This window comes from Thamnophis sirtalis, unplaced genomic scaffold (genome assembly GCF_051295495.1).
Source record: "Thamnophis sirtalis isolate CommonGarterSnake01/CBP01778 unplaced genomic scaffold, rThaSir2_p1.2 scaffold_9, whole genome shotgun sequence".
In the NCBI taxonomy this organism is placed as follows: Eukaryota; Metazoa; Chordata; class Lepidosauria; order Squamata; family Natricidae; genus Thamnophis; species Thamnophis sirtalis.
The window spans coordinates 17,939,864-17,964,708 of NW_028261389.1; the positions used below are offsets into that span (position 1 = coordinate 17,939,864).

At 39.9% G+C, this 24,845-nt stretch overlaps 2 protein-coding genes across 22 annotated transcripts in view; both read right to left on the reverse strand.

Annotated features, from left to right (window-relative positions):
• The window catches only part of IPO8 (importin 8), a 54,433-nt gene extending 43,476 nt beyond the window's left edge, over positions 1-10,957 (reverse strand). For all 3 annotated transcript variants that reach the window (XM_087722952.1, XM_087722950.1, XM_087722951.1), the window contains exons 1-4: positions 10,779-10,957; positions 3,429-3,510; positions 1,920-2,076; positions 445-603 (exon numbers count right to left, since the gene is read on the reverse strand). In XM_087722952.1, coding sequence (XP_087579078.1) covers positions 445-603; positions 1,920-2,076; positions 3,429-3,510; positions 10,779-10,862 — 482 coding nt within the window. In that variant the 5' untranslated portion in view covers positions 10,863-10,957. The remainder of the gene's footprint in view (positions 1-444; positions 604-1,919; positions 2,077-3,428; positions 3,511-10,778) is intronic.
• A 2,561-nt stretch (positions 10,958-13,518) lies between these two features.
• CAPRIN2 (caprin family member 2) overlaps positions 13,519-24,845 on the reverse strand; it is a 35,390-nt gene continuing 24,063 nt past the window's right edge. For 5 of the 19 annotated variants that reach the window (XM_087722954.1, XM_087722955.1, XM_087722960.1 and 2 more), the window contains 4 exons: positions 23,201-23,386; positions 20,447-20,550; positions 19,792-19,855; positions 16,600-17,471 (listed from right to left, as the gene is read on the reverse strand). In XM_087722954.1, the coding sequence (XP_087579080.1) occupies positions 16,903-17,471; positions 19,792-19,855; positions 20,447-20,550; positions 23,201-23,386 (923 nt within the window). In that variant the 3' untranslated portion in view covers positions 16,600-16,902. Of the gene's footprint in view, positions 13,699-14,591; positions 14,642-15,004; positions 15,097-16,599; positions 17,472-18,908; positions 19,152-19,791; positions 19,856-20,446; positions 20,551-23,200; positions 23,387-24,845 lie in introns of those variants that run through there. The other 14 variants (XM_014072378.2, XM_087722965.1, XM_087722958.1 and 11 more) reach the window with 12 other exon arrangements.

Below are 24,845 nucleotides of genomic sequence, written 5' to 3' on the forward strand. Positions count from 1 at the left end.
ACTGCAGGCCAGTCCTTTGTTTTTTCCAGGGCACCCACACAGGCCAGATCTAAGCATCCCGTGGGTCAGATCCATGTTCCAGGCCTTGAGTTTAACACTCAACCTTCAGGAGGCTTCCCTGAAGCCTCCAGAGGGTGAAAACAGCCCAACATGTAAACAGGAAGTCCATTCCCGAACTTCCGGTTTGCACATTGGGCAGTTTTTCACCCTCTGGAGCTTTAAAGGAAGCCTCCGGAGGACGAAAAATGGCCAAAAATCAAGGCCAAAATCAGCTGGCCAGCACACGCATGCGTCCTGGAGCTGACAGGGCAACACTCTCATGCCCTAAGAAATGGCTCCATGTGCTACCTGTGCATGTGTCACATAGGTTCGCCATCACGGAACTAGGAGGTTATTTCTAGACGTTTAGGAAAGGCACCTTCTCCTTGAGGAAGATCCACTTACTCATAGGTTTTTACCAATTGGTACAGGCACAGGAGGCTTCCAAGCCAGCTTCCGCTATTGGACGACTGCAGGTAATACCCAATCTTGTCCACCACTGCTGTCCAGTGGCCTGGGAAGTCATGCTTAATAATAGCACGAAGGCACATTGTCAACTGGGATCTGGGTGGAGAAAAAACAGCTTGAGAAAGGATGGAGTGAAGGCAAAAACTGAAAGAGGGTCTGATAAAGGACCTGCTTCATCAACTCCTGAATTACACTATACCAGAAACAATGCATGTATCTTTTTCTCTAATAAGAGCTAACAGCAAATTCTTCTGAAAAAATAAATATCAAAATGCTTTTAAAGCAGCAGTCCCCAACCGTTCCAGCTTTTTGTTCCAACCGGGGGGCAAGGGAGCGGGAGGAGAGAGAGGGTGGTTCCATGTGGATGGCGGGCCAAGCATGGCACAGCTCCACTTGCAAGAGTGGCGGGCACACACCTGCATCACTTGCGCAAATGGAGTTTCACACGCATGCACGCTCGCACAAGTGGAGCTGCACATGTGCCCACGCTCACGTGTGCTTCCGTGGCTCAGTTCCAAAGGGGCCACAGTCTGGTAGTGGGCTGTGGCCCCGTAGTTGGGGACCTATTTTAAAGGATAGGCCAAAAAAAAAATTTCAACATGAAATGTAATTGTAGAGAAAGGATCCCTCCTTTCTTCTCTCTGCTCCTACACTTATTGAATAACAAATAATATATTCAAATTAATATTCAGCAGACACAAAAGTCAAGACGTACAACTATAAATGGCTTTGGAAATAACAACAGTGAGATTTCCCAGCTTTCAGATAACAATCTCACTTATACAATCCAGAAACAGATAAACTTTTCCAAACCCAAGATATTCTGTGCTTGAAACTGGAGGTTTCAAATATAGGCTGGATCTATTGGGGATGGTGTAGTGAATCCTGCAGAATGCATGTGGTTGGAATAGATGACCTCTTCGCTATTGTTATTATTGTGTTGGATGTACAATTCTGAAATCTTAAGGTATTTCCTGAATTATTTGCAGTATTTTGTACAAGGTATTTTAAATTTCTACTCTCCTAGTTTTATCTGGAAAACGATTTTGCCCTGATGTCCTAAAAGGCACGAGGCATATTTTAAGAACTGTAATTATATTCTTCCCTTTTTCTATCCCAGCAGTTCTCTACGTAGACTTCTACAAAAATTGTTACTATCGTCTCATTTAGAAAAAGTTCTGGAATACGCTTCCACATGAGAACGATTTCAGAAGTGAATCATTTGGCTCACTATATGCTTTTATAACCTGATACCCGTTCAAAATACTATTTTTCAAAACAACACTCTGCTGAATAAACATCTATTCAAGTTATTTAAATCTGCTCACTTTATTCTAAGAAGAAGCATCTGTTTTCCTTAGTGTAAAATTCAGGCCTTTCTGGGGCCTGTCCCAGTGTGAACCTTGACATACCTCACTAAGTCTGGAGAACGAATAATTCCTTCTACAATATTATCCCGAATCTGCTGACGATCATTTTCATGAATATTGAATGGAAATATCACCTCCCCTGGCGGGGGCTCTCTGTCTGGCCAATATTGTGTCACCATGTTTTTCAAGTAAATAGCAGCTGTATTTAAAGAATGAGGTAAAGGAGGGGAGGGGAGGAGAGGGAGAGAGACATGCATAAAAAGGGCTATTGATAAATCTAGCTTTAAACAAGAGTCCGGTCCATCTTGTAAAAAGAATAACAATTCAAGACCAATGACATGCAGGAAACTAGGAACTTAAATCCTGGTAATGAAATTCCCAAAATGCAGATGCCATTGAGAAAAAGATAACTCAATACATAAAGTATAGATCTACCAGTAGCAATAATAATCAAAAATGGCTTTTCCATTTTCAGAAAATTCATACCCCTAAAATGAGCTTTCTTTGTTGCATGGACTGAGGTATCCCGTGAGATCAAGATGGCTTTCATACTGTTGGCCTTCCAGAGGGCCATAAATACTCTATAAACAAAACCCATAAAGTTGATTTCCCAGACCCTGGACTAGGGTGCCTTCAGCCCCTCTGTTGGATGATGGTAGGATGTTCTGGAGTTTCTGCAGGGTTCACCATTTTGTTCTTTTTTCGTCCCTGCTTTTCTATTTTGTGGTGTCTTATTTATATAGTTTTTATATTGTTTGATTCATTGTAAACTGTAGAAAGGTGGCTCAGTGGCTAAGATGATAAGCTTGTCGATCAGAAAGGTCAGCAGTTTGGCGGTTTGAATCCCTAGTGTCGCATAACGGAGTGAGCTCCTGTTACTTGTCCCAGCTTGTGCCAACCTGGCAGCACAAAAGCATGTAAACATGCAAATAGAAAAATAGGACCACATTTGGTGGGAAGGTAACAGCGTTTCGTGCACATTTGGCATTTAGTCATGGTGGCCATATGGCCATGGAGGCATCTTTGGACAGTGCTGGCTCTTCGGCTTTTAAACGGAGATGAGCCCCCTTTGATGGAATGACTAGCACATATTTGAGAGGGGAACCTTTACCTTTACCTTTAAACTGCCTGAAGTCATTTGAAGTCAGACAGCATAAATTGAAAATAGGTAGGTAGGTAAATACACAGACAGACAGACAAGTTTTTAAAAGTATAATTTCAGTTTGTTTCAGGGGTGGGTTCCGGCAGAGACTACTGCCGGTTTGCTCAGGGGTGCTTCACACGGGCGTGCATGCGCAGTACAACTAAAATTGCTCTGCACATGAGCAGAAGCAAAAACCAGGATGTCAAAACCCAAGATCTCTCCTACGGGAGAACCGGTTCAGGGGCGTGGCAGGCCTGGGTCGCTGCCAGTTTCAGTGACTCAGTCCGCCACGCTATTACCGGTTAGGCCGAACTGGGCTGAACCAGTAGGAACCCACCACTGGTTTGTTTACTAACAACTCAGTTCTAAACATAATAAATAAGAGGCAAGCTACAGAATTCACCTACCTGCTTGCCTGACTGGGAATTCCACTTGATCAGAAACAATGATTTGTAGCAGACTGGGAGCAAAGTTTATTATCTTGTAGGACTGAAAGGGACATAAAAGGTTAATCAGCAAAGTATAGATAGCAGCATTAAGGAGTCTTACGTACTTCAGAGAATTAAGCATCACTCTCCTATTGAAAAATAATTGAGTTAGACTCAACAAAGACCGTGTGGTTTTAAGATTAAGAAGCAATTCTGCTATCTTTTGCTGTGGAGGTCTCCAAAGCAAGTCAGGAATTTAATATCCAATCTGTTAATAACCGCAACACTTTTTAATACTAAAACATTCACTTGATATTGTCTGTTTTCATCTTATATAAGTATAAGTATAATCTTTATTGTCATTGCACTGGCTGCCTATTGGTCTCCGGATACGCTTCAAGGCGCTAGTCGTCACTTATAAAGCCCTTCATGGTATTGGACCTGGGTACTTGAGAGACCACCTGCTGCCAATTACCTCCACTAGACCGATTAGATCCCACAGATTAGGCCTCCTCCGAATTCCATCCGCCAGCCAGTGTTGACTGGCGACTACCCGGAGGAGAGCCTTCTCTGTGGCTGCTCCGACCCTCTGGAACGAACTCCCCGTGGAGATTCGAACCCTCACCACCCTCCAGGCCTTCCGCAAAGCCCTTAAAACCTGGCTGTTCAGACAGGCCTGGGGCTGAAGAACTATTGCCCCCGTCTCGAATTGGTATGACTGTTGTGTATTTTAAATTATGTATTGTTTTTGTGTTGTTTTTAATTTTCTGTTTGTATCCCCCTTCCCTGGTTGAGTTGTGAGCCGCCCTGAGTCCCCTTCAGGGGAAAAGGGCGGCATATAAATAAAATCAACATTCAACATTCATTGTACTTAAATACAACAAAATTGGTTATACAACAGGAATCAACAACCCAACTCTACATGTAGCCCTCACGCACCCCCAAGGTAATGCCCCTGAAATTCAACAGCAGAATGGTTTAATGGCTGAGGCACATGGCTGGTGTGCTGCTTCATTAATAAAGAAAGGAGCAAAAGAGGGAAGCTACCAGGAAGCAAACTATTACAATTCCCACTCTTAAAAAAAAAACCCATTTCCAGTCCAATTTTGTCTCATTTTAAGGATGGGGCTGGGAATGGTTCAATAGATCTTCTGCAAAGTTGGACACAGATGTCTCAGAACTGCATGCAGAGCCGCTTCACTTTGTCGGCTGGCGCTTTCTACAACCAGGTGTAGATAATCTGGGAAGCCATAGGGCGAAGGAAAAACTACACTGAGCCAAATGCATTTGGCAAAGTCCCCCTTTGAAAGTTCTGCTGTGATGGTCACAAGAGGCCACTTTTGGAATGCATGTAATTGTCGAAGAGGGGCTGAGGGAGTCATAAACTTAAAACTGCTACGGATTTAAAGTTTGTGTGTCTTCTCTGATTTACTTTAGACAGCATGTAATTATGTACATGTAATGGATAACATGAAGCTCTATGCTGACTTTATGTATTCAGATCCAAAGCCCCTGGAGAAGTTCTTGGCTCAAAGACATTCAACAGAAAATCTGGGTTGTCACCGTTCAGCAAAATATACTTTCTGTTGTGGCCCAGCAGAAGCCATTGGAGCTGCCACCAGACTCCGACAGCGAGGGGCCCGATGAGTCGGCTCTGGAGGACCCTGGACAGGGTTCAGACTCCGAGCAGGGCGCAGAGAGGCTGGTTGGCCACCAGGAGGCACCTGACATTGGACCAGTGGGGAGAAGACAAGGGAGAGTGAACCAGATGCCAATAGTGAGTTGTTCCTGGATGCACGCCATCGAAGAGCTACTAGGCGTCAGGAACAGTTGCGCAGTTACAGGAGGTAATTGCACTCAGCTGGTGGTCATTAGGCTCCTCTCTAGACTATAAAAAGACTTCTTGTGCACACGCCCGTCTTTGCAGAAGTCAACACAGGCTTGAATGTCAGAGGACATAACTGTGAGCTTGGCAGGCTGGATTGCTGCCAAGCCTTATCTGTGTTTATTGCTGCCCGAGCTTGTCTGTGCTGGTTTGCTGCCAAGGATCTGTCTGTCTGTTAATTAAATGCCGTAGCTTATCTCTGGCTCGGAGTGTGTGTTGGTGTGGGACGAGGGGGGGTCAGAACACTTTCTAACATTGAAAAAATCAGTCCATGAGTGTTTTGCCAAGTACAAACTAAGCTAGCTTTTTCTAAATGAAAACAAATGGAGTATATTAAAATGTAGAACTGCGGGATATTAAAATAGAGGGTCTCCTGCCTTTCAGTTAGGAGCAAATTGAAATATCACTAGATCTCTCCGAGAATAGGTTTGTGATGGTGAACCTATGACCCGCGTGGCACAGGTGGCATATCTCAGCCATATCTGAGGGCACGCGGGGCATTGCCCTATATCAGTTCCAGCGCGCATGGACATGCGGGCCATCTGATTTTCGGTCTTCCGGAGGAAGGGGAAGGCCATTTTCGCCCTCCCCAGGCTTCAGGAGGCATTCTTAAAGCCTAGGGAAGGGCAAAAAACGGCCCAACAGGCAAACTGGAAGTTCATTTCCAAACTTCTGGTAGGCCCGTTGGGCCCATTTTTTTTTTACTATCCACAGGTTTCAGAGGCTTTTCTGAAGCCTGGGGAAGGTGAAAAACAGCCCAACAGGTCTACCAAAAGTCCAGAGGCTTCAGTGAGGCCTGTGCGCATGCGCGCCGTGGGGGGAGGGAGAGGCGGTGTGTGTGTGTGTTGTGTGCGCATGCTTGCGGGGAGGACATTGCATTATGGGTGTGCACACTCTTTTGACACTCGAGCAGAAAAACCTTTGCCATCACTGGAATAGGTCATCCAGTTTTATTCTATTTTTTCTTCTTTTCTCCTCCTTCTTTATTTTCTATTTTATTATTATATACTTTTGAAAGAATGTAACAAATAGACGGCACAAATAAAACAGGTACAAGTACTGAAATATGGGCAAGAAAATCTACGATATGACAAAGAATTTAATTCTAATTGGAAACATTCCTGCACTACAATCATGCATGGAATAGAGAAACATCCAAAAATTGGATTTTAGCATTCATATGTTAATTTGATATATAATTTATAGCACTAATGGAATACATTATTTACTATCTGTAAGTTTCTCTATCCACAGTATAAACAACTTAAACTATGTCAACCAAGTTATTTTAGCTTGAAATTCAATAAGGAAGATTGAATATAAATTTTATACTATTTCAGTTTTAATTTTAATTTATTCCTAAGGGACAGACAACCAATTGTATTGTAGAGGATATTTCACTATCTCACTTTATCTTATTATAATCTAAATATCTTTTGATGCAATGTGCTTAACCAATTGTGTTTAGAATATCGTATTGTCTAAAACAAGGCCCTAGATTTCCCAGAAGACAATGATACTGGCATTTCTTGGAGATGCTCAACTCAATTATTTTTCAGAGTATAAGATGCACCTTTTTCCCTCAAAAAGGAGAGTGAAAATCTGGGTGTGTCTTATACACTGAATACAGCATTTTTAGCCTCCCGAAACCCTGCCCCCTTTGCAAAAATGGCCGTGCACAACCTTTAGGAGGCTTCCAGAGTGCTCCTGAGAGAAAAGCAGGCAGTCTTTTGCGCATTTTTGCCTCCCCACCCCCACCCAGGACCCAGGAGCACTCTATAAGCCTCCTAAAGGCTATGCATGCCATTTCTGTTAAACCAAAAATGGGCCTGTTTTCGTGAAAGACAGGCTGTTTTTGAAAGGTCTGCAGAGTGCAAAAACTTTTTTTAAAAATTTGCTTCTTTGAAATCTTGGTGCGTCTTATATTCTGAAAAATATGGTAATTCTTCAAGTTGCCATCATGCAAGTTGCTCTGCAAAATAAAATTATACATAACGGAAACCTAAAAGACATGTCAATGCATCAGCACTAGGTTCTCCTGGACAGCACCCCACAGACTACAAACTAAAGTTTTCTGTGAGTCAATCTTGACTCCTGCTGACTTCAAGAACATGCCAGTGTCCATGCAACTTTTATGACAATAGAAAAATAATTGGCCACTATCTTTTTTAAGGGTTAAAATAAATCCCAGTCTAATCTACAGTTCTGGAGTCATTCAAGAATCAACTAAGGCCAGACATTTTGATCTGAGACAAGGTTAGCGTAGAACGGTGGTGGGTTACGACCGGTACGCCCCGGTACAGGCGTACCGGTGCCTGCCAGGAGCACTGGGTACCGTTCCGGTATTTGAGCTCCAGAGCTGTAGATTAGACTGGAATTTATTTTAACACTTTAAAAAGTGGCCACCACAAGACAAACTAGAAAAACCTGCATATGGATTCGAGAACAAATGAAAATATGCAATGCCCTCAAAAGAGTAAAATAATTGAAATGGAAATGGGCTGGTCACGTAGCAAGAAGCAGGTGAACTAAGGCAGTCACAGAATGGAGTCCAGTTGATAAAAACGATCCACAAAAGAGGCCTAAAACAAGATGGAGTAACAACACCAGCAAGTATTGTGGGCCCAACTGGCAAAGAAAAGCTCAAGACCATATTGGTTTGAAACATGCGGAAGAGGCCTTTGTCCTGCCATGGATAGACAATGGCTAGGACTGTAATGGCGAACCTATGGCACGCGTGCCGGAAGTGGCATCTCTCCAGGCACACGAGCCGTCACCTGTTGCTCTTCCGGGTTTCGGTGCGCCGGCCAGCTGGTTTTCATGCACGTGGAAGCACCAGAAACAAGAAGAGCAGCCACCCGGTGCACATGTGCATGCTGGGAAGATGATCTTCCAGTTTCTGACATGCGCATGTGCACCGGCCACCTGGTCTTCCGGCACATAAGCATGTGCACCCCGTAAACCATGAGATTATCTTCCCAGCAAGCACATGCACACCAGGAGTCTGGTCTTCGGGTTTCTGGTGCATATGCCAGTGCAACGACCAACTGGCTGGGCATGCACATGCCGTAAACCGGAAGATCATCTTCCCAGCGTACGCATGCGCATCGGGCGGCTGCTCTTCCGGTTTTCAACACGCCCTCCCGTTTTGGCAATTCATTGCCAAAAAGGTTCGCCAACACTGGGCTAGTATGATGATGATGATGGTGATAGATCAAGATGTAAGAGATACCTGTATACTTTTGCAAACAGTCTATAACAAGAACATGAACGTGAACATGTTCACTAAGAACATGAATGATTTACAGCATACCATTGGATTGCATGCTGCAGTATGAACCTTCTTAGTTGAAAGACAAAGGTTTGAGAAAACATAGGGAAAATGAATGCAACATAAACAGCAACACGCTAGAGTAAATACATGCAATTGTCTATGTACCTTGGTAGAATGTTTAACAAAGGCGGGAATGGCTTGAGAAATTTTAGGACGCTTAAATAGTGGCAGAAAATGCATACTATATAATCTGCTGTGAGGAATCTTTTTTTAAAAGAAAACAACAACAAAGAAGTCTGTTTCTATCCATTTTCTTATACAGAAATGAGAGTTGGGTAGTCAGACAAAACAAACCCTTAATATAACGGAAGTGTGATGGGAACAGGAAGAAGAAGCGTAACTGGCAAAATGAGTAAACTATACATAAATGGGCACTGGATAAATGAGAAATGAATACAGGAACCCATGACTGGCATGAGGCGGTTACAGAAAGAGGTGAACTCTGATTGAACTGCCCACTAAATATATTAGGAAGGGGGGGGGGGAGAAAGCTGTGATAGACAGGAACAGATAAAATCCTGAAAATGTGAAAGATAAGAACAGGCCTGAGGAGAGGGGGGGGGTGCAGCCGGTACATTGTTCTGGGCGCATGGAGCTCAAAGGGGGGGCCATGAAGGGGATTTTTTAAAAAATTACGAAACCAATTTTTTAAAAAGAAAAACAATATTGGATATATACTTTGAACTCTAGACTTTGTGTGTATAGCAAAACCGCCTTGCAGCCTCGCTTGACATAACCTTTATCAAATTGAAACTCAGCAAACAGTTATTTATGTAATTTATTGAATTTTAATTTCATTACTTATTTATTTAAGTTTGTAAGTTTAGTTTCATTCTGTTTATGAATATATTTTATATTTCACTTCAGTTTATGAATGGTTATGAAATGGCGTCTCCAAAATCTGGAGCTCAAAAACGCTGTGCATTGTAAATGTACAATTAGGACATTATTGATTTATTTGCCCATGTGTAGGGGAGGGGGGGCCATACTAGTTCTATTCCAGCACTTAATAATCCTCTTGGAGGCCCTGGATAAGAAGTTTAAAGAACAAAAGGTGACACAGGCAGCAGGGAGAAATTGAGGTGTGTGTGTGTGTGCATGAACCAGATTTATACTACTACATAACCAATTTTGTTGTATTGATTATGTACAATGACAATAAACACCATACTATAGTTTCTCTTTTTCTCATCTCCTCCCACTTATGACTGCAGGACTGTAACTTTGTTGCTTGTGTCCTTATGATTTATATTGATATTGTTTCCTGATTGCTTATTTGTACCCTATGACTATCATTAAGTGTTGTACCTTGTGATTCTTGACAAATGTATCTTGTCTTTTTATGTACTGAGAGCATATGCACCAAAGACAGATTTCTTGTGTGTCCAATCACATTTGGCCAATAAAGAATTATATTCTATTCTATTCCCATTCTTTCCTATTCCTATTCCATTCCCTTCTTATTCTATTTCTATTCTTTCCTATTCCTATTGCTTTCCATTCCATTCCAGTTCTATTCTATTCCTATTCTTTCCTTTTCCTTTTCCTATTCCAATTCTATTCTATTCCTATTCTATTCTATTCCTATTCCATTCCCTTCTTATTCTATTCCTATTCTTTCCTATTGCTATAGCTTTCCATTCCATTCCTATTCCATTTCAATTCTATTCCTATTCCTATTCTTTTCTTATTCTATTCCTATTCGTTCCTATTCCTATTCCTTTCCATTCTATTCTATTCCATTCTATTCATCTGTTGCCTGCATTTCTTCAGCTTTTAGTGTCTCCCGTTGCTTTTGTGTCCCTTTGCACAACGTTGCCTATGCTGAAAGCGACAAGAAGATGTGGACCTTCTGGATGCGCCTGAAACACGGAACACCCTAAACTAACTTGGATTCACACAACCGCCGGAGCTAACCTACGAGGCTGTAGATTGGGAATTAAGGCGGGCTTTCTCCTCCGAGGCGTCGGCAAGAAGCAAAGACAGGCGCTCCGCCCGAAGGGGACGAGGCTGGCGGGCGGGAAAAGGGGCGGCGGATCTAGACAGAGACCCTCCGGAGCCCCTTCCCCACCCCCGCCCGGGCCGAGGCCCGAGCCCATCGCGGACTTACCTGGTTGAGCTCATTCTCGGCCGCCAGGCGCAGCTTGGGGTCGATGGTGCCTTTGAGCGCCTGGATAATTCGGTTGGGATCCATGATCTCTCCGCGCCTCAGCGGGAAGGACAGCGGCCGCCGCACACGCTCGCCGGCTCCCTCCTTCCCCCCACTTTGGCTACACGGGAGCCATTCACCGGTTTACGACAGCCAAACTGTCGCGAAGACGAAACTTTGCGGCTCCAGCGCGCCCACCTCCCTCCCACCCCCCAGTTCTCCCGACGCGCGTACGTTGGGCGCCATGTTGCTGTACGGAAAGAAATTGGGTGCCCGGTACAAGGAGCTGGTCGCTGCGGGGGGGGGGGGGGGGGGAGAGGATCGTAGTAGTTCCCTGAAGGGAAACTCAGGCTTTCTCTTATCTCGCCTTTTCCTATACAGATAGAATTCTCAATAGAATAGAATTCTTAATATAAAATATATATATTTATATATTATATATTATATAAATTAAGTAAATATAAATTCAGATAATCCTCAACTTATACCACTTCATTTATTGATCGTTCAGTTATAAGGGCAATGAAAAAAGTGACTTAGAACCATTTTTTTCAGTTATTTTTGTAGCATCCCCATGATCATGTGATCAAAAATTCAGAAGCCAGGCAAGGGACTCATGCTTATGACAGACACTGTCCCAAAGTCACATGATCACCCTTGGCAACCTTTTGACAAACAAAATCAATGCCGGAAGCCAGATTCACTGAACAATTGGGTTATTAACTAATCAGCTGCGGTAATGCACATAACTGTGGCAAGAAAGGTCCTAAAATGGGGCAAAATTTAAATGTCTCGCTTAACAACAGAAAGTTTGGGCTCAATTGTGGTCATAAATTGAGGACTATGTGTAAATTTCTATCCGATTAGAAAAATGGTGCAGACAAAAAAAAACTGCTTACAGAGAACTGCTTATGGATATATATACATATATATATACTATATACTATTTATCAGCACAAATATATACTATTTATCAGCACAAATTAAAAAAAAACAAACAATATATATATATATATATATATATATATATATATATATATATATATATATATATATATATATATATATATATATATATATATATACACTGTATATACATACATACATGAATATGCACATCCTCTAAGCCGGTAGGCTGATTATATATTAGATAATATCCCCGATTATATATAATCAGCCTACTGGTTGTTTAGAGGATGTACATATTCATTTTATTCCAATAAACGATAATCTGGGGTTTTGTAAGTTTGTTAAATGGAAGTCCCCTTCATTTCCAAACACCCGTACGTTATTCTACATTGGCTGAATGGCTGGTATATGTTAGAAGTCACTCGTGAAAATCAAGAGTTCTCCTTTGTAACTCATTGAACTGGATTGTGATCTGGGACCAAGTGGGACGCTGGCCCAGCATACTTTCAACATTTTTATTCTTCTCCTAAAGAAGCAGATAAATACCTTAGCTAGTTTGCAGCTGATGGAAAATGAGAGGGTAGCTAACAGTCGAAAACATAAACTTTTTAACTTACTGAAGTACTAAATGTAACAAGACAAATGCAAAATGCTTTTAGGAAATTGAAAACAAATATAGATATAGGATGGGGAACAATAGCACGTATGTTGTGTAAAGGACTAATTTTCATCTTTATCTAAGGTGGCTAAGGCCTAAATTTCTTGAATTTCTTGAATTGTTCAGATGCTATGTAACTAATACATAGCTTTCATGTTATTTACTAAATAAAAACACAATGAGACACATTGAAATGATTTTAAGCATTTTTAAGCATTTAATTCTGGCACTGAAATCTGCACAAAAAACCCTTGTAATATGCTCTGCATAAAATTCAGGATCCCAGTGCTACACATACATGTGCCAACCATGCTCAGAGACATTATCCCTGACATGAGTTTGAATGTTTCCAGTATTCTATAGAGAGATATCAGGAAGCTTCTTTATGTTCAACATATGCACATATCATTCAGTTAAAAAGTATTTGGCCCTTTGGATGTTCTCAATCTTTTTAGCTCAAATCAAGTTTGGCTCAGTTTAACTACAGATCCTACTGATATATACCTAATCTAAATGAACAAAGAACATGCTTGTTTCCTTTATTTCATAAACAAATCAACCAATGTGTAACAGTAGGAGAAAAATCATGCCATCAATTAAAGGGCATAATTATGGCTAATGATCAGAGCCCAACATCACTGATGTTCACACCACAAAAATTCTAAGGCACATCTCTCTCACCTCAGAAGAAATTTCTGAAGACATCTGTAAATCATCGTTGATACCCATTTGTCTGAAAAGGCTACAAAAGCATTCTAATCCTCAGAAGCTTCACCAGAGACAATCTTGCAACTAAGATCAATTGAGATAATTGTAAATCTTTTTTAAAAAGTGGCTCTTATCACTGGATAGAACTAGCTAGGAAGTCACAAAGAACCCTAGAATGCCATCCAAGGATCTGGCCAAATTTTGACTGTACCATTAGAAAAGGACTGTGTAAAACAGAGTAATGAGAAATGAGAAGCCATAGATATTTAAATTTTGCCAAGCAGCTGGATGAAGCTCCAGACTCCTGCAGAAGTGTTCTATGGGCCAATAAATCAAAGGTGGAACTTCTCAAGTCACACAGGTTCAATTAGGACTGGTGGAAGCCAAACACTGCATTCCACAATAAGAACCTCATATGGATGGGGTAGTGTCATAGTTTGGAGATACTTTGCTGCTTCAACCTCTGGATGACTTGGTATCATTGAATAAAGCATGATTCTACTTTTAATAATTCCTCAGAAGAGTATCAGGCCATCTTTCTGACAGCTAAAGTTGAGGTGAAGTGGTTCATGCAGCAACAGAACGATCCCAAACATACAAGCAAATCTGCAAGAGAATGGATAAAGAAAAACAAACTCAGTGTTCTTGAGTTGCTAAATCAAAGTTCAGGCCTAAATGCCATTGAATTGCAGCAGTTCCACTAAAAAAATCCTAGAATGCTACCAAATTAACACACTACACCATGGAGGAATTGGCCAAAATTCCTACACAGCAATATGAGGTTAATCTCCAATTATAGGAAGCATTTGTTAAAAGCATTCGTTATTGCAGTTAAGTACAATAATACAATAGTAGAGTTGGAAGGGACCTTGGAGGTCTTCTAGTCCAACCCCCTGCCTAGGCAGGAAACCCTATACCATTTCAGACAAATGGCTATCCAACATCTTAAAGACTTCCAGGGTTTGGGGCATTCACAACTTCTGGAGGCAAACTGTTCCATTGATTAATTGTTCTGTCAGGAAATTCCTCCTCAGTTCTAAGTTGCTTCTCTCCTTGATTAGTTTCCACCCATTGCTTCTTGTTCTGCCTTCAGATGCTTTGGCGAATAGTTTGACTCCCTTTTTTGTGGCAGCCGCTGAGATATTGGAACACTACTATCATGTCTCCTAGTCCTTCTTTTCATTAAACTAGACATACCCAGTTCCTGCAACCATTCTTCATGTTTTAGTCTCCAGTCCCCTAATCATCTTTGTTGCTCTTCTCTGCACTCTTTCTAGAGTCTCCACATCTTTTTTACATTATGACGACCAAAACTGAATGCAGTATTCCAAGTGTGGCCTTACCAAGGCATTATAAAGTGGTATTAACACTTGATCTTGATTCTATCCCTCTGTTTATGCAGCCTAGAATGTGATGCAACAAGTTACCGAAGGAAGCCAACCACAGTGATAGGCTGCAGATTGACTGACTTTGGGAAGTAAATGAAACAAGTACTTAACTTTTAAATTTCTTCATTCTCTTTGTTTATCAGATGGATCCACGCGAAGCCCTGATCATATTCAATTGCAAAGGAAAGCAAATATTCAGAACATCCAAAAGGGGCCAGACACATTTCCATACAGCTATAATTCAGGAATAACTTTTGTGGATTTGCTACTTGCAAATGAAACAATCCACAAGATTTTATCAATAAGATTGCTTATAACAGAAAACTGTTTTCAAGAAACAATTACTGTACAATTAAAACCCCAACTGTTTAAAAGAACTGCATACTAAACAGGCACATTTCAGGTGTGTTTCTTTTTTACTTTCAGTAAGTCCGACAATTATAGTTTAATATTTGTTAACCTGTTCATTGTTGTTTTTCTTAAAAAAGGGTAACACACAGAGCAAGTTTAAAATGTTTTATTACCTCACCATACTGAGATGTTTGCAAGCTTTTCAGTACCGCACACATTCACAAAAAGATCTGGAGGTGCCTTCAGGACATAAGCCAACTGAATCCTTTGATGGAGAGAGAGAAAAGGCTAGAGCTTGTGATGGAAGCTTCACAAATAATTCAACTAACATAACTGTCATTTGGAAAAATAGGAGGGCCTTTAAGAATTTATAAAATGCCAAGTCAAATTAAATGGGAACTTTTTAAAGAGAGAAAGAGGGGGGAGAGGCACTTTCTAGATGGTTAGTAGTTGTTCTTGTATACCAATACCAGGAAAATAAAATAAATCAGAACCAAAGTTGTAGAGAAAAGGTGGAGAATGCAGAGGAGAATTTACCATCTCTGCTTTACGGTATTCTTCCAATCTGCTCTTCAGGTAGTTTCAAATAAAGTCCTCAATTGTGATTATCTCCAGAGTGGTTCCACGGTGATGCTATAGTGCAGATCTTGAAGCCTTTAGTCTTCCGGTATCCAAGGCAACAGTTCCTAACAAACACCTTGAGTGACATAGCCACTCATTTCCAACAACAGAGTTTTATAATAAAAGGTGTAAAATCTGAAGCAAAGTGACCAACAGAACTAGTGGTTTAATAAAATAAGATGTAACATTCCTGCTTGTGTAAAGGTCTACCATCTCCCCATTTATTTAATTACCTGTAAGTTATTTTTCTGCTGCAGCATTGGCATCAAAAGGGCAAAGACTATAAAACTCAAGATCTCCAACTTTTAGGGCTTATGAACACATTTAGAACTTGAGGAACATCTTATGGTCTCACACCATGGTTAGTCACAGTGCCCAATTATATGGTGGCTTGCCCCATTTCTACCACTTTAACTTACTTTATTTTCCCCCAGGCAGTAAAAGTATAGCTCTTAAGCCCTGAACTACTGCCAGGTAAAATACAAGGCCAGAAGCAGTTTTAGAAATGATGATGATGCTTGCAGCTGATGTTTTGCTATGTGGGGTGCTAGTTTCCCAATCCTGGGAATCAAGAGATGTTCTGGCAGCTGCTGTGTTGAGAACTCAAATTTTCTACATAATTACATAAATAGGAAATGAATCTTAGTCTCAATATTCCTCTTGCTTTCAACGTTTAAAAAATAAAAATGTTGCTGCGTTACAGATTTGGGGGGGGGGGGGGAATGTCCATCTAATTTTTAGTAGTAATTCTCCAGGCAACACCATCATCTGCTATTTCTTCCTCCTACCAGAAGATTTGGGGGATCGAATCTGCAACTTTTCACCCACAAGGAACATACTTCCTAACCGCATCTGTTTTCTTTTTCCAGTGGAATCCTTTTTTTTTTATTTTTATAAACTTATATGGCCGCCTATCTTGTATGTGATAACCCTTGGCAGTTCAAAATAACATTCAATTAAAAACAGAATGAAATCTGGTCAACACCACCATATTAACTCAATCTCAGAACTATCCCACTAACTCTAAATTCACACTTGTATTTAGTCACTTCTATCCTAGCATAATGCCCGGATGAACAAGCCAAGTCTTCACAGCCCTCCAGAAAGTTAATATGACCCAGAATTATCACAGTAGCAGAGACATTGATACTAAGGCATATTAATTGTTTTTATTTAGGCACAAGGCGTTGCGAAGAGCCTAAACTTGAGGCAAATTTGAATAGCATAGTAAGCTGATAAATTACAGTTCAAGAGTAAGTGCAAACATAACATTCAGAGCTTTACTATCAAGGTTATATCACAACTGATAAAGTGCCACATTAGTGCTGATCCAACTCCAACTCGTTGCAAGACAGATCACCATTTTCCCACTTTAGTATTTAGTATGCAATGTGAAACTAGCCCACCAGTTTTAACCTTCCTTCACCAAACCGTTGGAGCAGCTTAATGTTCAGTCTTGATACAGGAGATATCCTGAGAAGGTAGAATATTTCCAACTACTTCCGTAAATAGCTCCTCTATGAAGGCGTAGCCAAATCTGGTCTCCTTGAAAGAGCTGGAGGACTGCATGGTTGCTTGCAGTCTCATGATCTGGAGCCCCATCATTGGCATACGCAGAGACTAAAACCTCTTCATTTTTCATGAGGTTCACGTATAATGGTACATTCACAGCTAGCTTCAACATATGGAATATGAATACATAAGTACCATTAACAGGACAATTGAACCTACCAAGTTGTATATCAAAGGTTTCGCCAAGATTGTTTAACAAGAGGTCAAACACGATGGGTTGATCTAAAGTTCCAGGAGCCAAGTTAGAAGTTCTAGCAGCAGAAAAGGCAACTCTCATCTGCTGTGGGAGGGGATAGACGTGTACAGGTAGTAGGGTGGCTGCTTGGCTTGTCACAGGTATATCGACAGGAGTGATGCTGCGGGAATCACCCTGCCCAGTCTCCCCACTGTTAAACATCTCATTGTCACGCTCTGGACTGCTCACCTGAGAAGAATCGTTCCATCCTGCTGTTGGAGATCATGAGCAATTGTTAGTTCTGATATAACCATTAAGAAATCCATTTTTAGAAGTCTTCAAAGTTCAGTTTGCCAAGATTTATAAAGTAGATCAGCTTTCCCCAGCTGAGCATCTCCAATTCTGTTGGAACTACAATTCCCCACTATTAGCCACAATCATAATATGGATGGCATCATATCTGAGAAGGCTGATATATACAAGTGCCAGTTACTGGTTCGTCCCTAGTTTTTACAAATTTATGTTCTTCAAATTGTGAAAAGAGGACATATGGCTTCAAAAATGAATACTGTATATTTTTTTTTAAGGCTGAGAGACGTAACACTGTTACCTCTGGCTCCAACAATTAATTAACAAGTATAACCATGACTTGTGAATATCCTACAGTTTACTAGGTTGTTTTATTTTTCCTGACTTCCAATTTTGACCATGCTTCTCTGCCCCAGTATTTTTCTTTGCCATGATAAAATTAGCTACCTTTGATTGGCTCATTAGTTTGCTTATTAGTTCCTTGTAAATCCAGACTCTCAGAATAGTACCATGTTTCCCCGAAAATAAGACAAGGTCTTATTTTCTTTTGACCCTTGAAATAAGTGCTTGGCCTTATTTTCAGGGTGGTCTTGTGATTTTTGAGGTGCAGAAGGTGATGAGCGTTGTTGCCTCATGGCTGCTGCTGTACTGCAATATTTGGGGGAGGGCTTATTTTAGCGCATGCACTCAAAAGCCTGATTGGGCTTATTATCCGGGGAGGTCTTATTTTGGGGGAAACAGGGTATTATTTCATGAAAAAACAATTCAATTAACCATGCATGTTTAAGCTAGAAACAGGTTTTTCAACCTTCATTCTCTAAAAGCTGGGTAGAGGTGATATATGCATTGAACATACTTTTGCAATGGGTTTTAGACACCAGAAATTTAAATACATCTGCAGTATCTTTAATACCATGTTGAGAAATAATTTTTTTCCATTCAGACATTTTTGTATAGTTATCAAACTATATTATTTTCCTCAAACTATTGCCCTGTAAATGTTCGGGGAATTCTGAAAATTATCATCCAAAACATACTTGGAAGATACCAGGTTGGAGACAGCTAGGATATTATGAGTTATTAAATTTGATTTCCAGAACTACTTCATGTTATATGATGCTCTTCAAATTAAAGCTTAATTCTCACAACTTCTGATCATGAAAACAGAAACTGAATGGTTTACTCCAAATTACTACAACCCATTGATTTACATAACAGAATGCCTAAAAAGTAAAAACCCATAGATAGAATTGCAATGTTATATGTATTTACATTTTATCATGAATATATAGTGGCTGCTAACTCACTCAACTAACCATAGATGCTTAAATATTATATTATACAATAGGAAATATATTTTGTAAGGATGCATTGCTCTTACTTCCAAGAAAAGACACATCTTTAAAAATGTGTTTTTATTTAGTGTAGAAAACCAAGTTACCAATCTGTCAACTATATTGTTAATCAGCACTAACTGAATTGGTGCATTTTGGCAACTACAAGATTGTTTTCAGACTCTGCTTCTTTCTCATTTTTCTCTGTTTTTCTCAATTCCCTTCTTCTGAAGTATTTTTTACCACGTGTTCTACCTCGAGCTCTACCTGCTGAGCAGTTTTCTTCCTGTCTGTTTTCTTGCCTGTAACCTAAAACACAGAAGCTTTAAGGATTTTATATTTTATATAAAGTTGATATGGCTAAACTGGAATTAAATATTTTCTTCAATAGCCTGAAAAAAATGACTGTTTTAGATGGGCAAAATGTTCTGTGCCTGGAATCACTGATTTCAGGTTATGTGAATCCAAATGGATACTTTTTAAATGTTTGCATTCAAACATTGAATAAAGTGGCTGCCAGGCACAGAACAAAAAGTAGATATCAATCTGGACAGAAGTGGTTCAGAGGAAGGTAAGAGCAGAAAAAGTTAAGAACATGTCATCCCTGTTGAGGAAAGGTGGGGATGGTCATTTTCCTCCCTGCTCTTTGCAAAAGTTTTGAATTCCTAGCAGTTATTAACTGTTCAAAATAGCACCTAAGTATGCAATTACTGTATATTGTTAACAGGACTGAATGGGTAGTGATTCCTTCGGAAGGGTCTCAGATTCCTTTCCAGGCATATATCAGATAAAATGCCTAAGAACATGGTATCTGTCCTTGATTGCTTAGGCAACAATGCACGTCATCCGTAGTGTGCTGGATTGATTAATCATAGTGGAATGCAACCTGAGCACTGCAGTGTGACTTAAAAGAGACTTACATTTTAAATCATGTTAATAGTAAACTTACCTCTTGAATTAGTTCGACCACTATTAATACCTCCTCGCTTATAGTTTGGTTGGTAATTCATATCCTAAAAAATAAACATTTGTCTAAATTTAGTAAAGGGCAATAACATCATTCTTACCATCACTTGAAGTTAGTAGAGTGGGAGGGAGCTGTGCTGTGTCCTGCATTAAAAGTCTGTTGTTACCTGGCAAATATCTGCAGTCCAATATCCTTAATTAGCACTAGTTTAATTACAATATATCATATGTCTGAAAATTTTAAACTACATCCAATTCTTGTTCTGATTTTCCAGCATACTTAATTGATGGTTATTTTCAAATGCATTATTCATAAAAAAAGACTGTTTAATATTCAAATAGGCAAAGTAAAAAAAAATTCAGATATAAACCCCAAATTAAAATTCATCAATAGGATACGATATACCAACCAGGTGTGAACTATGATATATTAACCATTATTTATTTATATTCCATTTATTTGCTCTAGATAGCACTTACTATTAACCATACTAAATTAGTAGCCACAACCTGCTGTCAGGTTTTATGACATCTCTTATGTCAAGTTAATGCTCGATTTTGACTTTTGCACAGAACATAGGGTGCCAAATTATATTAAAGCATATTTGGTCTGTAACAAAGCTTGTCAAGTCATTTACCCTCTGAGAATACTGCACTGAAGAATAATCTCTGCCAGGAAGCTGTAATTGGCTATAGGTTCCATTAGGGATTGAAGGCGATCCTCTGTAAGGTTCAAAACCTGCTGGAATAAAACATTCATTTAGTGTGAAACACTTCATATTTCCATTAAATATTTAAAATGTGCCATGTGCCTTTCTCCACTGGTGTGTTAAGAGAACTTTAATACTCCACACCTTGTGTCATGAAAAAGAACAGACCCAATTTGTTGTCCAAGAGGAAGTGACCACAATTTTGAATATTCAGTAACCTTTATTGTAGTAACCATGGGCAAAAAGATATGCAACTCTTCCAAGGACAGGGAAGCCAATGTCTAAGATGGACTTTAGCAACCAGCATCCTTAGCGTTTCACTGGTACCTTGACTTCAAGATTTGAGCATGTTAGACTGGGTCTGTTTTATGTGATTAAATTGATAATTCAAATATTCTGTGAAGTACAAAATAGCATCCAAAAATCCAGGCATTTGATACCCTTTTTTTTTTTTTTGCTTTATCCTTCTGAGATGGGTGGCCATATACAATAGAGAGAAAAAGAGAGATGGAGGAGGTAATGATAGATAAGTGATAGATAGATAGATAGATAGATAGATAGATAGATAGATAGATAGATAGATAGATAGACAGACAGACAGACAGACAGACAGACAGACATGGAAAAGAGAGGGAGGGATATTATCAGTTGTGGTGAAATGTGCATCTGGAGAAGTGGGGGAAGTAGTAGTTTTGGCAACAGCTTTCCAGATTAAGAGACTATGTGATCCTGAGTTGAGTTGGAGCAGGAGGAAGGCTCAGGGTGGTTCCACCCTAGAATCTCTCAGGATATATCTAGTAGCTTAGAAGCTTATAGTTTTAGTTTGGCAAGATTTTGTCCATTAAGTGTAAGCAAATAAAGGATTGGATTGGATTTTGATCTTGGACCTGACACCAGGGGTTAGTCTGATCATAAATACTACCCATTTAGTGCAAGTTGTAAATTGAAAAAAAAAATCCTAAATGTGTGGTTGCTAAGCAAGGACTGCATGTATAGGCCAAAAGCTTACTGGAATAGTAGACTTCTAAGTAAAATAAGGTTTGGAAACACCCATACTTCTGGGAGATGAGATTAGGTCCATCACTAAGAATCTGTCACCCGGATTACATCGAGTGAATTCAGATCTACAGAGATGCATAATCTGCAGTCTAGTAGAGTGTAGCCTCCTACCATGTTTCCCCGAAAATAAGACTGGGTCTTGTATTAATTTTTGCTCCAAAAGACACTTTAGGTCTTATTTTCTGGTTAGGTCTTATTTTCAGGAAAATATGGTACTAAATGCACCCATCTGGCTGACAATCTTACCTGGGGCTTATTTTGGGGGTAGGGCTTACATTATGATCACTCTGAAAAATCATCCTAGGACTTGTTTTCCAATTGGGTCCTATTTTGGGGAAACAGGGTATATTCCTCCTAGCTATTGGTTGTCAGCAAGAATTCAACCATCACTAACTGTGAGACTCTCATAGGTGAGAATATATGCATGCATGAGGTGGAGGATTAAAGTCTCAATATACATGGGAGAACATGAGTGCATGGAAGAATAATTTGGTGCTCGCACATTTATTGAATTATTTTAAATCTGAGCATCAGTGTAAATGCATAAGAAGAGAGCCACTGTGAGGGCATACTTAACTGTCAAATAATTAACATATAATTGACACCTGAAACAATATTTATATATTGCGTTATATATAACCTAATTCAAGCATGTATGCCGTGCCCTTTCTGCATTGTGCCGTGGACATGCTGTCTAGAGTGGTATTGTTCATATTTTAAAAATTACTCACTGATCCACCATAACTTCAATATTCCAAATGTGTAGGATTACTAATAACGCTAAGTATTAACACTATTTGATCAGTCTCGGGAGTGTATCTCAAAATCCTCACAAATTTCTAATCCTTACTATTTTAGATTCACATTATACTTTAACATACTGTTAATATTATTAATGCAATTAAATTACCTAATCCTAAATTCCTACCAATATTAAATGATAGGACTTAGCAGGGGATAATAAATGTAGGGTGCAAAGAAATGTTATTTATGTTTAAATGAATTAATGGGAAAATGATAAAGGATTATGGAAAGAGACTAATATTGTTGAAGTTGGAAGATTAGAATTATACATATTTATTTGTATCATTATTGTTAATGTTTAAAAAAGACTTGACAGTCAATGTACTGTCCACAAAATATGTATGTTTATACTGGAAAAAAAATTAAAAAATATTTTAAAAAAGAGTGGCATTGTTCTTGTTCCAATAAGGACTGTATTTCATATTCTACAGTGTAAGTCCACAGAATCTCAACTACAATTAATGATTGTTCTTTCAGGATTCATTTCTGAACAGGACTAGTAATAGATCTGCATGGATCCCGTTGCAACCGGTACACTGCAACGGAGCCGGGAGTCCACCACATGCACACGTGCATGTATACTTACCCCCGCGACGCTCCAGCTGCTTGGCCGAGTGTCACGCAGGCGCCATACGCTCCATGCGCCTAAGCCCTGATTGGCTCAAATACAGGTAAGGAGGGTGGGCAGGCCCTCCGGAGCGCTGTATCGGAACGGTACCTGGTGCTCCCAACAGGCACTGGTACGCCCGTATCGGTCGCATCCCACCACTGGGTCTACATCAAAATATACACCAATGTTTTCATAAAACTGGAGCTTACCTTTGTATCCACCAGGAGAGCGATAAGAATTGTTCATCGATCTTACACCCCTGAGAGACCCTCTGATAGATCCACGGTTTCCAATAAAAGGCTGTGATGGTCTAGGAAAAGTGGCTGTCTGTGCTGCATAAAAAGTGAGGGTACCATTGCTGACAGGAACAGCTCCCTCAGCCTGGCAAGTACCTGCTTAAGATGAGAAGTACACATCTTACATACTCCTGTAAGTGACTGCAAAGGAAAAGAATGTGGCTCCTGACCTTTTTCCTCAACCTTTATTATACAGGATTATTTGCACTCTGCTTGTTACACCCAGGAGTTGTTGCACACTTGTTATGGTTCATAACTGTTTAAAAATACATTTGTTGAATTTAAAACTTCATTAAAGTAGTTGGGACTTAACACAAACTAGTCAGTCTGGAGGCTTAGCAGTATTAAGACAGACAATGATAAGTTTAAATGTACCTAACGCTTCTTGCTACGAAACAAAACAATGTATTAAAATAAGACATTAAGAAAACAAAGTTGGCAATTTAAGTTTTCCTGCCATTCATCTCGTCAAAAGGGGTATCATCCACTCTCTACTTGTTACTAATTACTAAGGAATTAATTTCAACATTCTATTTTCCCACAGTAGAGAAGAGTACAAGGTACTCAAAAAAGCAGGGGTCTCCAATGTTGGGCACTTTAAGACCTGTGGACTTCAACTCCCAGAATTCCTTGTCTAGCCAAAGCTGGCTGAGGAATTCTGGGAGTTGAAGTCCACAATTCTTAAAATGTTCAAGGTTGGAGACTGCTGCTCAAAAGCAACATTCATCTCAGAAGTGAGCAATTCCTTTGCCTAGCTCCCACAAAGACACCACCTGCATCTAAAAATAATTTGGAAACATGCCAAAGCTGTCCAGAACATCTATTTCCCAAAAGAGAATATTCTACTATAGGTTCCCAACTAAGGGAATGGAGAAAATGGACACTTTTATAGCTTTGCAACAAAATTTACTGATCTCTCTCCTTGCCCATATAATCATAGCAGACAAAATCAAAACCTTTCATTGGAATGCATGGTATACGACAAGAAAAATCCCAGCATGGGGTGTGAGTGTGTTTGGGTGTGGAGGGGGGGAGATGTAGAAATGATAATAAAGAAGATGCCATAGTAGGTTATTGAAGATTGTTATGCAGTAAAAGCTCCGACTGTCTCCAATTATACTCCCATGGGAGGTATAAGTGAGATTACAGGGAAGGAGGAGGAGGAAGCTGAACATTTTCTAGCTTTTTAGATGTAGGTGGAGATTGGAGGACATAAGGGAGGACTGAAAAAAATCAGAACAGTCTGGCCAGGTTGGATGCTTCAGCTGAGAAATAAATCTCCTTCAAGAAGTTCAAAGCAAATGAAAACAATTCAAAGTTCTATCATAGAAATGCTTCCAATTTTCAGTGGTCATCATGTTTATCCTCTTGACTTATTATTAAAATGCACTTGCTTTTACAATTGTTTTCATGGGAGATACATACTGGTATATATCTATATCTCTATAAATGTAAAGGTTCCCCTCGCACATAAGTGCCAGTGATTCCCAACTCTAGGGGGCAGTGCTCATCTCCATTTCAAAGCCGAAGAGCCAGCGCTGTCGAAAGACGTCTCTGT